Genomic DNA, 16,136 nt, shown 5'->3' with positions numbered 1-16,136 from the left:
ATTGATGTATGGGTATACAATTTACTTAGCTTTTTACCCTGCAGCATTTTGAGTAACAACTGCTCAATGAAATTCACAATGTATGGTAACTCACTACCAAAGTTAAGCATGGTTGGTTTTCAAAGTAAAATATCAAATCCATCTTCCATGATCCATCAAAACCAGTCAAATCAATGGGGAGGATTTTGGCTTTAGCCAGGGTACAACCATGGAGGTAGAAATATTCTACCTCCATGGTACAATACCCACTGATATTCTTGTATGTTATTCCCATTTCAACTGTCAAGAAATTAATCAAAGTCATATTTTGAAACAAACAATAGTGTAAAATTTGGTTTTGGTTGGTGCCTTTTTAACTGAACTTACAATGCCTGAATAACTGAGCATCAACTTGGATTACCAAACCGAAACTTTTAAAATTTGCAATTTTATGTGATTGTTCACTTGGTTCTTTTTACAGTATTGTTCAAATGAATCATAAATCCATGCACATTGGGCAATGGATATTATTAGGCAATGAATTATATGAATGCTATGTACGTAGGCAATGGCTTCTGTTGCCTTAGTCTTGGCCTTGGTTGACGCCTCTCTAAAAGTGTCTGTTTACTTTAAAGGCACTGGACACTATTGGTAATTATTCAAAATAATTTTAGCATAAAAACTTACTTGGTAACGAGCAATGGAGAGCTGGTGATGTGAGAAACGACTCCCTCTGTGAGGTAACATTTTTTTTTGAGAAAGAGGTAATTGCTCATTCAAATAATAAAAGACTTCAGGCCTGAAGCCTTTTATTATGCATCTGAAAGCATACAAAACAAGGGTGACAATTCGTTATTTTCTTGCAACTTCAAAGACCAATGAGTAAAAAAAAAATCAGAGCTTTGTTATTTTATGCACATTTTCGGAACACCAAGTGCCTTGCCCTCTAAAGATGAAATTCTAGGCATTTACATTCTGGTCTGCTCAGATCATAACTTAGTATTTCTCTGTTCTTTTCTTGATTATCTTAGATGGCTTTAGAAGCCTCAGCACCAGGAAGGAGACAGCATCTGTCCAACCTAAGAAACAACTGCCCAATGTCACTGGTAAGGATTTATAAACTAATATGGATTGTATAAAACATGCTCTCTCCATGTAGGTCCTATTATACGAGGAGCTGCCTCTTGGGAAGGAGGTAAATTAAAATATGAAATAATTTGTCAATAGCCGAAGAAAAACACATCTTAGAAATCCGTTATAATCAAACTGTTCAGAATGAGTGGGAATGGTTTGCTTCATTCAGAGTCACACGTACATGGATCTGTATTGCTCATAACCCTCTATTGAATGGAACACTATTGTTGTGACCCAGGAAGATGGAATATTGCTAATTAAATTTGACCATTTATTCAACCTTTTGTATCAAACAATCTTCTCTGTGAAGTTCTTGATAAAAGATACCTTTATATTTTCTAAGATTTAAAGGCAGGCTATCTTTTGAAGGTAGCTTATATCTGAATTCGTTATTCAGACTTCTTCAAAAAGAAATGTGGTACCCCCCTCCTATTCAATACATAGTAATAAGGCAAATTAAATGTGTTACATCAGCACATCTTGCACAGTGCACATCAGCACAGTGCTTACTACCGTTACTACATAATGTATGTAAACAATGCACAGCATTTAAGACATTAGGGGGATGTTCATGCATGTGTGTGTCTTTAATAGATTACGTGTTCAATGTAGATTAGTAGTGGCTAATTAGCGGTCAACTCAAGCTCTGGTGTAATGATAATAAATTTTATGATCTCAGGTTGTATGAAAGTTGAGCTGATACATAAGTTGTGTTATGCATGTTACCGCACCTAGGAGCAAGTAAGAGGGTTCCAAGATGTTCTTGTGATGTGGTCTGCAAATTGCACCTCAATGCTGAATTTCTTACATAATGCTCTGAAGAAACTATAATCACAACAATATATTTCAGAAACCCATCTTTTATCTTTAAACTTCAACTTTGCTTGTTTTTTTTATGTGTATGCTAACTGATCCAGTGGTCTGGAAATTAAGTAAATAGTCATGTTCTTGGAATGTGTGGTCAATTAGTCATATTTGTCAAGCTGACTCTCTTCAGATTTGAAAGGGACTTTAAAAAACTCATTAGCTTATTGAGGTTTGTAACAATTGCTTTTCGTAAATTATATGTAAATTTCCTTGTCATTGTTTTATGTTTTGTGTTGCATTATCGAGGCTCGATCCTGCACTATGTACCATAAATATATGATACAATGCTTCAACTACTTTAGTTAATCCAAGTGGCTTTGATCTTCCCTTATCCTTGAAGGCATACTTTGTTTATTGACCTAATTAAGTGTTTATCCATTAACCCATTTATTACATACAATGTACATTAAGCACAAAGTCAAAAAAGACCAGATCTGACACAAGTTCACATGCACATCGTGGCATCATTTATTTTATTACTTCACACGAATATCACTAATCAGTCCTATTCTCAGCCCAGCATCTTTTATAAGAAACCACTCCCTTGAGTTTCCTGCTATTCACAGGAGCCCAAGCTGTCTCCAGAGACTCTCTGATTCCTTTCCCAATCAGACTCTTGTATCACTACCCTACCCAGCTCCCCTTTCACCGACCCAGTAGAGCGCTCTAGCGAACCCTCAGAACCCCGGCCCCTTTGTCATGCCATGTTTTCCCAGCTAAAAGCCTCTTCCACCGAGACCAACGGCTGGAAAATAATCCACTGGCAGGACTGAAACCCAATCCAGGTCTTTTTCAATGGGCAGGTCCCACTGTAAGTTTCTCTTTATTTAGAAGAGGGGAAACTCTCCACAATATTAATTGCTTGGCTACCTGATATGTGTGTATAAGTGCCTTGGAATACCACGACACATGCCTTAGTTTTTTCTTTTGATTCGTACACCAATTCGAAGACTCAAAGAGATCATGGTTTGTGTGTGTGTTTTTGACACGATTCTTGGCCTGCTGTGTATTTCCAAGTATAATAATGGGAGCTAGTGCATAATTGGTGTGCAAACTGTTCCTATGAAAAGAGACAGTCTGTCAGCACAGGTGACCATTTATTGTGTGTTTTGGGGTTCTATTGAAAGCTAACTGTGCACCCTACACCTGTGGTAAATGCTGAGGACACACATTGCATATTGTTATGTACAATGCGCATCTAGCTGTATGCGATAAAAACAATTTTTCTGCGCTTTGAATTGAGAATACTTTTGAGACTATATCTACAGCAATGTCGGTCATAAATGTATGTCATCAAACCCACTTTCAGGTGGAAAATGTTTCTTGTGAACATTTTCTGATTGACATTCCACTATCTGAGATTACCAGTTGCTTGCATTGTATTATATTTTCCTGCTTACTGCTAACTGTGAACACTGCAAGGAAATAAAATTTTGTTTTGTATGTTGTGCAGTGTTCCTTCCAAGTCAGTCTGTTTTTGTTTCGATGAAAACAAGGTTCTGGTCTTTATTTTGGCTGTGTATAAATTCATAGTGTCAGCGCTTTATATTTGCCCATCAATCATCAATCCTGTAATTTGTCTTTCTTTTTTTATTTTGTAATCAATCACTGGCCTTTGCAATCTCAATTTTAATCTGTCAGTAACTACTTTACTCTCAGAGAGTAAAGAAAGTTGTGTAAGTTGCAAAAACTTGGATTTCCAATTTTCTTCCCCCGTCTCTTTCAACAAATGTACTTATCACCAAATCACAGCCATATACGCCCACATTAGTCCCCTATAAGTAACTAGCCACTCCACTAGGACGGCCACATTTCAACAGTGCCTTCCACTCAGGTACCAAAGATTTTTCCAAGCTCAAAGGAACAAAGTTATTCCGTCCATCAGCAAGCAACAATTAGATCCCTGCTGACTTCATTTGTGCATTCCAGGGACCCCTTGAGGTCAGGTTGTGACCCAAGGGTCAGGTCATGGCTGCTGGGCGGTCTGTCTACAGTCTTTGATGATGAGTAGAGTAAAATGAGGCACAGTCAATGTCAGAGCCAGCAGTGTCGAGCAAACACTCACTGAGATGATGTTACTAACATCATAGTTTGGCTCCTTGTCCTTTTATTAGTGTGGATTCTTCCAATTAGGGCATGTGGTAGAGTCTAACAAGCGTACTGAGAATGCTTACTCTGAACACCAAAATATGTGTCAAAGTTTACAATAATCAGGCCTGGATCATAGAGGCCATAATGCCCAGCTTGTGGCCTTTATGCCCCTGCAGATGTTTTCCTTTTATTAGTGTGGATTCTTCCAATTAGGGCATGTGGTAGAGTACAACCAACAAGTCTGAAATAATCAGGACTAGAAATACACAGAGGTCATGGAGACCATGCCTTCTGTCGCCCCTATTACTGTGGCCTTGGTGCCCCTTCAGATGTTGTCCTTATATTAGTATGAACTCTTCCAATTAAAGCATGTGGTACAGTCCAGAAAGCTTACCCATGATGCGTTCCACTGTGATAACCAGTCTGTGATCAATCAAGGCATACCACACCACATGTAGGTAGTCATGTCCACTCACAATCACATGGGTATGTCTCAAATCCATCTTCTTTGATCTGAAAGCACCATGTGTATGCTCTCATTTTTAACAGTGCTGGGCTGCACTCCATTTTTGTGAACATGCCTCAAGTTTTACACAAACCTTTGCGCTGTGGAACTGTGGAACACATGGTGCTATCGGATCAAACCAAAAGTTCCTAAACCCTTTCAAGCAATTCACCGAGCATAAAAATTTCTTTCAGGTAGTTACTGCACAGTATGCATTTTGTGCAATAAAGATTCAAGACTGTTTTCAATAATTAGGCTAATTAGGAACCTAAATGGTAACTATTTTTTTCAAGGGCATCTATGGACTGAGACACAGGTGTTACATATTATGTGATGTCCTTGCTACATGCCTGGCTGGCTTGTCCTTAAGATCCTTCCAAGGATGTCTCTCCTCATCTTGACCTCTTTACTACATCTGTGTCTTGATTTCATGACCAATTTGATGATGATCAAGTCCTATAAAAGAAGTTGGTACATCCATGGTACAGCTTACTGAACTGCTTGAGGAAACTTTAAAGGCAGTGGACACTATTGGTAATTTTACTCAAAATAATTATTGGCACAAAACCTTTCTTGGTGACGAGTAATGGGGAGAGGTTGATGGTATAAAACATTGTGCGAAACGGCTCTCTCTGAAATGCCATAGTTTTCGAGAAAGAAGTAATTTTCCACTAATTTGATTTTGAGACCTCAGATTTAGAACTCGAGGTCTCGAAATCAACCGTCTAAACGCACACAACTTCGTGTGACAAGGGTGTTTTTTCTTTCATTATTATCTCGCAAGTTCCATGACCGATTGAGCTCAAATTTTCACTGGTTTGTTATTTTATACATATGTTGAGATACACCAACTGTGAAGGCTAGTCTTTGACAATTACCAATAGTGTCCACTGCCTTTAAGGGTGGCAGAGAGGGCTGTGGAAAGAATAATGCTAGGAGTAACAAAGAAGGACAAAGTGGCAAATGAGGACCTACAAAAAAGATCAAGAGTGCCATGGTGGGAGAATTGTCGTGTTGTGACCCAAGGGTCAGGTCATGGCTGCTGGGCGGTCTGTCTACAGTCTTTGATGATGAGTAGAGTAAAATGAGGCATAGTCAATGTCAGAGCCAGCAGTGTCGAGCAAACACTCACTGAGATGATGTTACTAACATCATAGTTTGGCTCCTTGTCCTTTTATTAGTGTGGATTCTTCCAATTAGGGCATGTGGTAGAGTCTAACAAGCGTACTCAGAATGCTTACTCTGAACACCAAAATATGTGTCAAAGTTTACAATAATCAGGCCTGGATCATAGAGGCCATAATGCCCAGCTTGTGGCCTTTATGCCCCTGCAGATGTTTTCCTTTTATTAGTGTGGATTCTTCCAATTAGGGCATGTGGTAGAGTACAACCAACAAGTCTGAAATAATCAGGACTAGAAATACACAGAGGTCATGGAGACCATGCCTTCTGTTGCCCCTATTACTGTGGCCTTGGTGCCCCTTCAGATGTTGTCCTTATATTAGTATGAACTCTTCCAATTAAAGCATGTGGTACAGTCCGAGAATTGTCGTGGCCCAATTACCAAATTTAGGCCTACAGTTCAGTAATTGCATGACACTGATTATGTGTAGGCGCAATTGAGTGTATACAGTTTCTGTAACGTACTTGCTCTTCGAGAAACAAATTCTCTAGGAAACACTATCATAAGTCCTTTGTGATTTAAAAATTAAAGTATATACTTACTGTGCAAAATCAATACTATTTAATATTGACAATTGATATTCCGATCCCTCCCCTCTTTTTCCAATCAGTGATTGTTCAGGAGTGGGTAGCGATTAATAACATTCAAGACATCATGACTGCACCTGTTGTAATTTGTGTCCCTAATTGGATGCTGACCAGTTCCTTAAAGCATAGAGGACAGATCTCAAAGTAACTCTATTAAAGATGAGACCTTTTTGTCTGGTCTTCTGGAGGAATACACTGATCTTTGCAATGCAATCTTCTTTCTTGATGCTTTGTGTTTTCCTTCCCTAATTGGGAAGGGGGTTCTCTTTGGAGTTGCTGTCTTTTTGTGCTCATACATCATCCTTGAGAACATGAATTCTGTGGATTTAATTTGGAATACAGTGAATCTTTCACTTTATGGGTTGATGCTATAATAATATCATTGGAAGAAGTTTTGCATTGGCCCAGTAAACTCATGACTGAACAAGTCCAGTGGGCTCATCATCTTTGGACTCTGATTTTTTCAGTTTATGTCTGATGCTTGAGTTTGGTGTCTCAGCTGCTAGATAATGTCTCAGTGAGCGAGGTACCAGACCACATAGTCAATTCTTATAGCCAGCTTCATATGTGTAATTACTTATTTTTTAACTGTACCACAAATGTTTTGTATAATTTTAAAGTAACTTGTAAGTATTGTCAGTAATCTATTCCAATCATTCGCTGTAATTTTAGCAATAGACAATTTTTTCGTGGTTTTGTATTGTGCTTTACATTTTATTGTTCGGTTTTATGGACATGTTTATTATAATAATAATAATAATAATTTTTTAATGTCTCCAATTGCCAATGGAAAACAATTATCTGTATATGTTATCAGACAATAAAGAATTATAATCTAATCTAATCTAATCTAATGTGTACCAATAGGAACCTGACAATTTGGGGTTCAATCGATTAAGCTCACAAGATTACTAAACTGTACAGTCAATTTTAGTTTTTGTCTCCATAAGTAAACAGTAAATTTCCGCTTAAAAGTTGCAATCATCTGTAAACCTTTTCTACTGGGCATTCTCCTTTAAGAAAGTATCCCCCTTTTGGCTTTCTTAACCCAAAATCTAATGTCTTCAAGTTGCCCTATCATCATGCAGGAGCGACCATTCATAGAAAATTGTTTGTTTTTTTCTTTCACAAAAGCATAAGGACCCCAACCCTTCAGCCTTCCCTTCAGGAATGCAGTACTTTATGATCCATTGAAATTGGCTTACAAATAGATTGTTTCCCATGAAGACACAGGCTGATAGCATGCACAATGCATCAATGCAAATGTCGTCTTGCCTCCCTAACAAGCGAGTAATTGCATTTGAGACGAAACAGAGTGTAATAATTGTCCATTCACACTTGGTAGGAATCCTACTGGAAGGAGACGCAATAAAGATATCACCTGAAAAATGAAAAATCAATTGTAATGTATTAAGGAACATTGACTGGAAAAGTGCACGACACCTCTTAGGTTGTGCTTCGTACTATGTGACCTGACAGCTCCCTTCTACTAAACAAGACGATCTGATAATATATACAATATTGGAAAGAGAAGTGTGAAACTTGTACTGGTTATATCAAAGGGTCCTCGATAACTGCAACATCAAGCTCATATTTTAATTTAGTGTTTGCGTGTGATGTAAGCAATGCCCAATGTAACCACACATAGTGTTCTAGATTTGGTGGGCTGCATGATGATTAGTTTCACAAGGTGTTTTGAGATGGTGATGGTAAGGGCATATATTGATAAGCAGAGCCATGAAACTGGGCCCAGGCATATTGGATTGGTTGTAAAGCATTTGAAGTGGAGGTCTTAGAGGTTTCAACATTTAGCTCCCTTGGCTTTACACAGTATGCACTTTGCCTTTATGTGACAAGAAGAACAAAAAAGAAACGGACAAATATTTGTGGATTTGCACTTTGTGTGTATGCTGCACTTTTGAATCGTCCTCTTCTTTCACAAGAAGAAGAAAGAAAAGAAACAGACAAATGTTTGTGCATTTGCACTTTGTGTTTATAGAATGCACTTTTGAATCCTCACTGCCAATACTAGCCTACGAGAACAGACACATGACCAACAAATAGCAGCAATTACACATGTTTGCCCCGAGGTTGCTTTCGCGTCTAGTCAACCAAAGTGTGAACATCTTCATCATGCCAAAATTGTGAGCGTATCATCCACAAAGATTTCAGCAATATGTTTTTTTTGCCCCGGTAGGACGAGATGATGAACTTGTCTGCACTCTGTGCCACTGTTATGATAAAGACATGAGTACACATGTTGTGAACTGCAGTTATTATTGTAAGTAAAATAAATAGCCATGTCATCACAGGCTATTTGAGGAATTCATTGGATGAGTTTAATAATATTGGAAGAAAAAGACCAAGGGTCGAGAGGACAAAAGAAAGGGCAAATCAATACACTAGGATCAAAAGCTATGTAAGGATTTGGGAAAAAGATGCTAAAAACAGAAAGAGTCAAGCCCGGTCCATTCATCCTGCTATGCGAATATGTATGTGATACAAATATTGACGTCACACATTGGCAACGAATACTTCCCCACAGTGAGCTGTGCTCAACTCTTGTGAATTTTTCGCAGCGAAAACAGAGTTGTGACGTCAATGTGCTTTGCATTCGTTATTCGCAGGAAGTAAGCTTTACTGTTTTGTGTTTGATCAAAAGCCTCTACCATCTTTTGCCATTGGAATCAGAATTTTCTTTTTTCTTGTGTCTCAAGGACAGAAGGAAACACTCAAAAGACGGTCTCAACTCAAAGAACCAAGATTTCTTAAAAACTAAAGTACCTTGGCAACAAACATAGGATGCCTTTTGTAGGAACTGAGGCCTTTGCTTGGATGGGGCACTGTTTAGCCAAATAATAGAGCATTCTGCTTATAAAGCACTATCCACCACTCATAGGATGTGTTTGTGTTACTTTTATTCTAGTCTCTGGAGAATTTAGTGATAAAAATGAGTGCCTTTAAGTGGGACTTAATCTACATTTTCATTCACACAGTTTTTGTAATAGTGTTTCATTTGTTGTACATTGTAGCGTGAGTAAGTAAGTGACTTTCTGGCTGCTTTGGTTCTTGGCATTGAAATTTAAATTCCTTCCCTTTTCAGTGATATTTACAATGGACTGTAGGCTTTTTGTTAGAATTTTGACCAATTACAACTGTATGAGTGAAGGGAATTAGCCACTTGACATTTACAAATAGATATTTGAGTGCTTTTGGCTCTTGTGTTCAAGGCTCAAATTGAGCGTAATCCATCTAGAATTGCTGTCCGATAAAATGAAGATCATAAATTGATAATTATAATAATACAAAAATAATAAAGACTTGTAATGCGCATCCACCCTGCTGGGTGTTCAAGCACAGGAAAACCAAAAACAAAAGACAAGAAAAGAGTCCTTGAAAACCTGTGACATATAATAAGTATTGAGAAGAGATTTGAATTTTGTGGTACAAAACTTTTCATGGGAAGGTTCTATTACAGGGGTACTGAGTTGATGGATTTTCAAAATCTGAAAAGAAACCTAAACGATGTAAAGTGTTTCTCAAACTATTTTCTGCTGTAAGATATCATAAAAGCCACCAATGCTTTTCGTTAAAGGAACACGTTGCCTTGGATCGGACGAGTTGGTCTATTAAAAGCATTTGAAACCGTTTGTTATGAAATACAATGGTTAGAAAGATGTTTTAAAAGTAGAATATAATGATCCACACAAGTATCACTCGAAATTGCACGGTTTTCGTTTTACATCGCGAACTATCACGGTCGGCCATTTATGGGAGTCAAAATTTTGACTCCCATAAATGGCCGACCGTGTTAGTCGACAGGGTAAAAAGAAAACCACGCAATTTTGAGACATATTTGTGTAGATCATTGTATTCTACTTTTACAATATCTTTCTAACCATATACATTTTACAACAAACGGTTACAGAATGCTTTTCAAAGACCAACTCGACCGATCCAAGGCGACGTGTTCCATTAAGCAGCTTTTCACTAACGTATCCCACCCTCAAAATTTAGGGGTCGGAGGGATATGTTCTTAATTGCAACTTTCCCTATGTTTGTAATCATGTTACCAATCCTAAAAAAGATTGAAAATAATATCAGTGCATTCTGTAATCACATTTAGTTTCCACTGGATAACAGAATTTAGGATTATTTGGTTAAAGAGCTAGGAGAGGTAGGGGTGATGTTATATTAGTACAAAGTGCACATAGCAGTCTTTAGTTGACGCACAGCATTCAGTAGTACAGGCAAATACTGAGCCATGGGAGTACCATTTGGTAGGAATTGAATACCGCAGTAACTGTTTAATTACCATGAGCTGATTGGCAGAACATGCAGTTCAAGCCATTCGGATTGGTTGAAAGATACGCAAGAGTGCGTGTTTGAACAGGTGAAGAAGCTTTATTAGCTAATTAGGCTGCTAGACTACAGCGTTGTCGTACAGGGAGACATCACTCCTTATTCTTTGAATTCCACCTTTTGTAGTATCAACTTTTCAAATACAACTACAAAAAACAGAAAGACATGTTGCAGTTCTTTTTATTTCAAAGTAATTTATCTACAAGCACTTTGAAAAGTTTACATCAGCGGTCTGTCTACACACTCTATCTCCCAATTTCAACCTCTCTTAGCTTTTTACAAGTGAATTAGGTCAGACAACTGGGCCCAATTTTATAGAGCTGATTGAGCCCATAAATTAGCTAAGCACAACAAAAGGATGCTTCACAAAATAAGGTTACCAGCCAAACTACTACGTCACATGTACAATTTGTGATTGGGATTCTGCTCATTTCTGCTTAGCAGAAATGTGTCAAGCAATATTTTCTGCTTAAGCAGCTCTATGAAATTGGGCCCTGGTTTTTACTGGGCCAGTAAATTTAAAGAAAAAATGCATGAGTTGGATCTAACGCCTGAGACAGACACAACTTCATCTGCAAAGGTTTTCCTTTCTCCTACAATTAGACACCTCTCTAAACCCCATCTCAGACCCTCGGGGCACCAGACAGCTACCGCATAATTGAACCATTTTTTCTTACACACATTAATGTAGTTGTATATTGCAGCGCGTAGTTTTTTAAATGTTATGGTTTATCTAATAGAGTGTTTGTAGAGTGGGCTGATCTGATAAAAGCTGTTAGAGGGGGCTGGGCAGGGAGGGATTCTCGGTCTGTTTAATGAAATGGAGCGCTGAGGCGATCAGAATTCTTTAAACCAATCATTTACAGGTATTATGGTTTACTGTCACATGATACACTGGGTATTTCCAATGTGCGTATGTGTGTGGTGTGTGTACCTTTATATATGTATGTTTTTATTTACTTTAAAGCCATTATACACTTTCGGAACAGAAAAAAAAAAAAAAAAGTTCACAGATTTACCAATAACTTACAGGGTTTGCAGAAGGTAATGGTAAAAGACTTCTCTTGAAATGTTATTCCATGAAATGCTTTACTTTTTGAGAAAACCTTAAAACAATTATCAATTCTCAACAGCCAGAATTACGGATTTATTGTAAACACATGTCATGACATGGCGTATCGTGCCGAAACAAGGGTGGGTTTTCCCGTTATTTTCTCCCGAGTCCGATGACCGATTGAGCCTAAATTTTCACAGGTTTGTTATTTTATATATAAGTTGTGATACACGAAGTGTGGGCTTTTGGACAATACTTTTTACCGAAAGTGTCCAATGGCTTTAAAAGCACTAGACTCGTTTGGTAATTGTCAAAGACTAGTTCCCACTTGGTGTATTCCAACATACTGTATGCATAAAACAATAGACCTGTGAAAAGTTGGGTTCAATTGGTCATCTCAGTGACAAGACAATAATTAAAGAAAAAACACCCTTGGTGTATAATTCTTTCAGATAAAAGGCTTATGTCTACAGGAAGATCAGTCAGGTAGGGTACTAACCCTAATCTCTTGACGTATCATTTCAGGTGATATTGTTTTGCTTTATTTGTTTAATCAAGAGCTGCGCTAGACTGTACTTTTGAAAGTGAAAGTTTTGTTGAACCTTTGGCGCTACGGTAAATAGTCCTTGTAAATTATTGAGAATAGCCCCTTTTTGTCACTCACTTTCTCTCTACACTATCAGTAGTCCTATAAAATGAAATGTCACAACTTGTCTTCATCTTCTATTGAAGAAAGGTTGTATACACAAAGTGAGTCTTTTGTTTTCACGGTTGGTTTGATGGTGATTTACTGGCAAGATTTGTTCCAGTTCGCCGAGTGACAAATGAGGAGTACACAGTATACTGTATAATAACGGACATTGTATGGTTCAATCTACTGTTTTTTTTGTATTTGGTGTTTTGTCAACAAGCAAAGAAGCGGTCAAGCAAACAGTCAATTCAAGAGCTGAATATGTTTAAGTTTATAACAGTTTTTAATACAGAGTAAGGAAATACAGCATTGGACATGGGAGGGTTATTTTTGAAATTAGTGCTTAAAAATAGGTTTATTTGACAAACTTAAGGTTGGACCAAGGTAGTACACATGTGTATGTGTTTAATGTTGGAATTCAGAAGGTCTTTTCTTGGGATTTAAAGGAATCTGGAGTTATTTTCCCAAACCTGGCACACCGAGGTGAGGACACCTGGCCTCAGACCATTTAAATCTTGAATGACTCTTCCCTAGACTTGCATGGTTTATAGCAGTATAGATATGAATAAGATATTTAGAATGTGACCATATTCCCTCCCCCCCCAAAAAAAAAAAAAAAGTGAGTAAAGATAGAGTCACGTTAATTACAATCTGCATTTCTGAAGACCCGCCTAAAGCCCGGCTCATACTTCCTCCTGCGATACGAATTTTGATACCTCAAATTCACATTCGAAACGATTAATTCACATCAGTTATAATTTTGCTCAACTCCTGGAAAACATTCGCTGCAAAAAACAGCCCTGTGTCGTCAAAACTCGTATCGCATTCTCAGAAAGTATGAACCGGGCTTAATTGGGCTTCTAATAACGGTGAATTTTGCCCCAAATTAATACTCTTTATTCCGAAGCAAATTTTTGATCTTTTAAATCACTTATTATATATTTATCTCTACATGAGTGACATAAATCAGAAAATATGAAAACATGCTGACCAACTATGGATTGACTGTAAAGACTGCCTAAGGTACATGTCAGAGCATGGTCACACCAATCAACTCTGATCTGTAGGGGTGTATTCAAACGCTAAATTCCATCTTTCTACCAAAACATTTTGATGATGACACCTTCGTCCTGTCACCTGTCATGTCAGTTCCGCTCGAAAATGAAAGTGCCAGTAGTCCATTCATGCCAACTTTTCTTTAACAGTTCTTTATTTCTTGTCATTTCAGGCAACCTTTTGGCACTGCGTCAACACGTCTGCACCAGGTAGGAAAAACAAACATACATTCCTCAACCATTTCCTGAGTACAATACGTGACATTTGGTGTTTTTCTCCCCCCTCATCTCAATACCGTTTGAGTCAGTGCTGCTTTCATTGTGTTCCCGATGTGTGTTGTGTCTTGTTTTCCTTCCATGCAAAGCTCTGTTTTGTCGGTGAAGACTAGTATAATTGGTATGTTTGTTATTTCTAGCTTTTAGTGTACTTTCTCCTTTTATGTTCTTGAACTTTGCCAACCTTTCGCTGGCATGTCGGGACAGTCTAAAAATCCACAAAGTTTTTTTAAGTGAACACTGGTTTTTGAGATCTTTACAATTATCTGTTATCTTAAGAATGTTGGAGTGTGTGTCAGGAGAATTGTTTGATAACAATTGAAAGTCTGCTCAAATATTTTTCCATGTGATTCCTTTGTTTCTTTTGTCAGTGAAATGTTCACAATGTATTGTGATTTTAAAACAGCACATAACGTTGGTAACCAAGAGCAGCTTTGTTAACTTCAAGTAGGCCAATACAAAACCTGACGATCCTAATAGCCGAAAAGACCTTGTCTTGGATCCTGTTAAGGAAATTGTAGATTTTTGCAGTTTAATAGAAGAAAGCAGAATATTTTAGTAATATTCCTGCTCCTTGAGCTTCTTTCCTATAAATCCTTATACTTCATTTATACTGGTATATCCTAGTAACAAAAATGATCAGTGCTTTCCCCTTGAGTCTTATGACATTGAGTGAGTTGTGTCCCAAAATGAATCCACGATTAGGCTAAATATTCAGTAACTAAATCAGGAAGTTATTGTAAAAGAAATTCCATGAATCGGTTTTTTTTTTTTTTGCTGTTGTCATTTAAACAAGGTAGGACTATCCCAAATTGGCTCAAGATTTCCCTATTAATGGAGTCTTTACTTTGCTTCATCACTTTCAGTCATGATGTACTTCAATGAAAACAAGATATATTGGCAAACAAAAGCTTCTCTCTTTATGTTAACTCAAATCCTAAATGATTGTGATTGCTGTAGCGTTAGGAATTTCTTAGGTTTTAAAGGTGTGAAACTTTAGATATGTTCAATGTTAGAAGCATTTCAAAAGGGGAAAATGCACAAAGTTGTGATTTGAAAAATTTGTTTGGTTTGAAACTGGGACATATATGCATGGTTGATATGCATGGTTGATATGCATGGTTTGCTGAAGGTGTTTTCATGCTATTTAGTTCTATTCATTCTGATTGAAGAGGTGAGTAATTGGGGGTGGGGTGAGGGGGTTGCTGGGATTTAACGAAACCATGAAGCTATTAGCACAACCCTTGACAAATTCACCTTGACAGAATGATCTCAAGTGGAAATGTCTTAGACTAGTGACCATCGAAATCCCAGTAGGGCCCATTAAAGGATTCCCAGCAACTACGTTTGACCCGTTTGGCGGTATGTACCGACCCCCTCAGTATTGTCCACTAATGGCTGACATTCAAGACAAGTTTGTACAATGTGTGTATAATAAGGGAGGCATAACGAACAATTAGTTTCACTCTTTCACAACGGTTCTCAAGAGACAGTTTTCCTTTTTTTCCTTTCTGTGAGCGCAATGAAGTCAGTGAGCTGTTATGGGATACAAACATCATTGTGTGTATCTTTGCTCTCCATGGTGTCCCGTCGGTCTATTTGATATACCCCAATCCTCCAGCCAGGGATACTCTTCTCTTTAGTGACCAAAGCACGTGCAGCCATCCTGCCCTGGTGTTTAAGACACACATTGTTTGTGGGATCTCCCAGTGAGATTGCGACAACTGGCTGCTTTCCAGTAAAAGTGTTTGCCGGATCATGGTCAATTGTGTGTGTTTGTAGCTGAAGCCAAACAGTGTTAAAGGGTGCCATTGTCCCACCCTGACAAAAACCCTCCTCTTAAATCAACTAGAAGACCCCTGTCTTGTTCGCTGTTGAATAGACGGTAAAGCGGAGCTTAGGGATTTACTGTCTTCTGGGAGACTTGCTATTGATCCGATTGGTGGATTGATTGGTTCGTTCCTGAAGTGTAAACCCCCACTCAGAAAAAGGCAACTGTGAAGTATTGGATGCAAAGTGGAATACCACTTTGTACATGTTAAAGCTGCTATACAAAGATACAGACCTAGTTTTGACTTAATGTTCCCTTTCCCCTGAATTTTGCTTCACTTCTAACCAAATGTGTCCAGTGCCTTTAAGTTGTTTGAATAATGCCATAAGGAGACCAACGGGAAATCAAAGTCACCTTAAGTGTAGCCACTCCATGATTTAGTGTTCTTTTACAAAGCTGTAATGCACATAAAAAACATGAGGAATATCAGAAGTGCCTTTCAACACAAGCAAGCAATCGTTCAGACTACATTGTAAATACCCTCAGCTTTACGATCAGCATCTATGTCCGAGTAAAAATGA

General features: G+C 38.0%; 1 protein-coding gene across 1 annotated transcript in view; it reads left to right on the top strand.

Annotated features, from left to right (window-relative positions):
• The window catches only part of LOC117299858 (reversion-inducing cysteine-rich protein with Kazal motifs-like), a 65,394-nt gene that overhangs the window by 15,605 nt on the left and 33,653 nt on the right, over positions 1-16,136 (top strand). Inside the window, exons 3-4 of the mRNA XM_033783427.1 lie at positions 1,011-1,085; positions 13,682-13,718. Coding sequence (XP_033639318.1) covers positions 1,011-1,085; positions 13,682-13,718 — 112 coding nt within the window. The remainder of the gene's footprint in view (positions 1-1,010; positions 1,086-13,681; positions 13,719-16,136) is intronic.

This window comes from Asterias rubens, chromosome 15, assembly GCF_902459465.1.
Source record: "Asterias rubens chromosome 15, eAstRub1.3, whole genome shotgun sequence".
Taxonomy (NCBI): Eukaryota; Metazoa; Echinodermata; class Asteroidea; order Forcipulatida; family Asteriidae; genus Asterias; species Asterias rubens.
The sequence above is the reverse complement of the archived record's forward strand: the minus strand, read 5'-3'. Positions and strand labels throughout refer to the sequence as shown.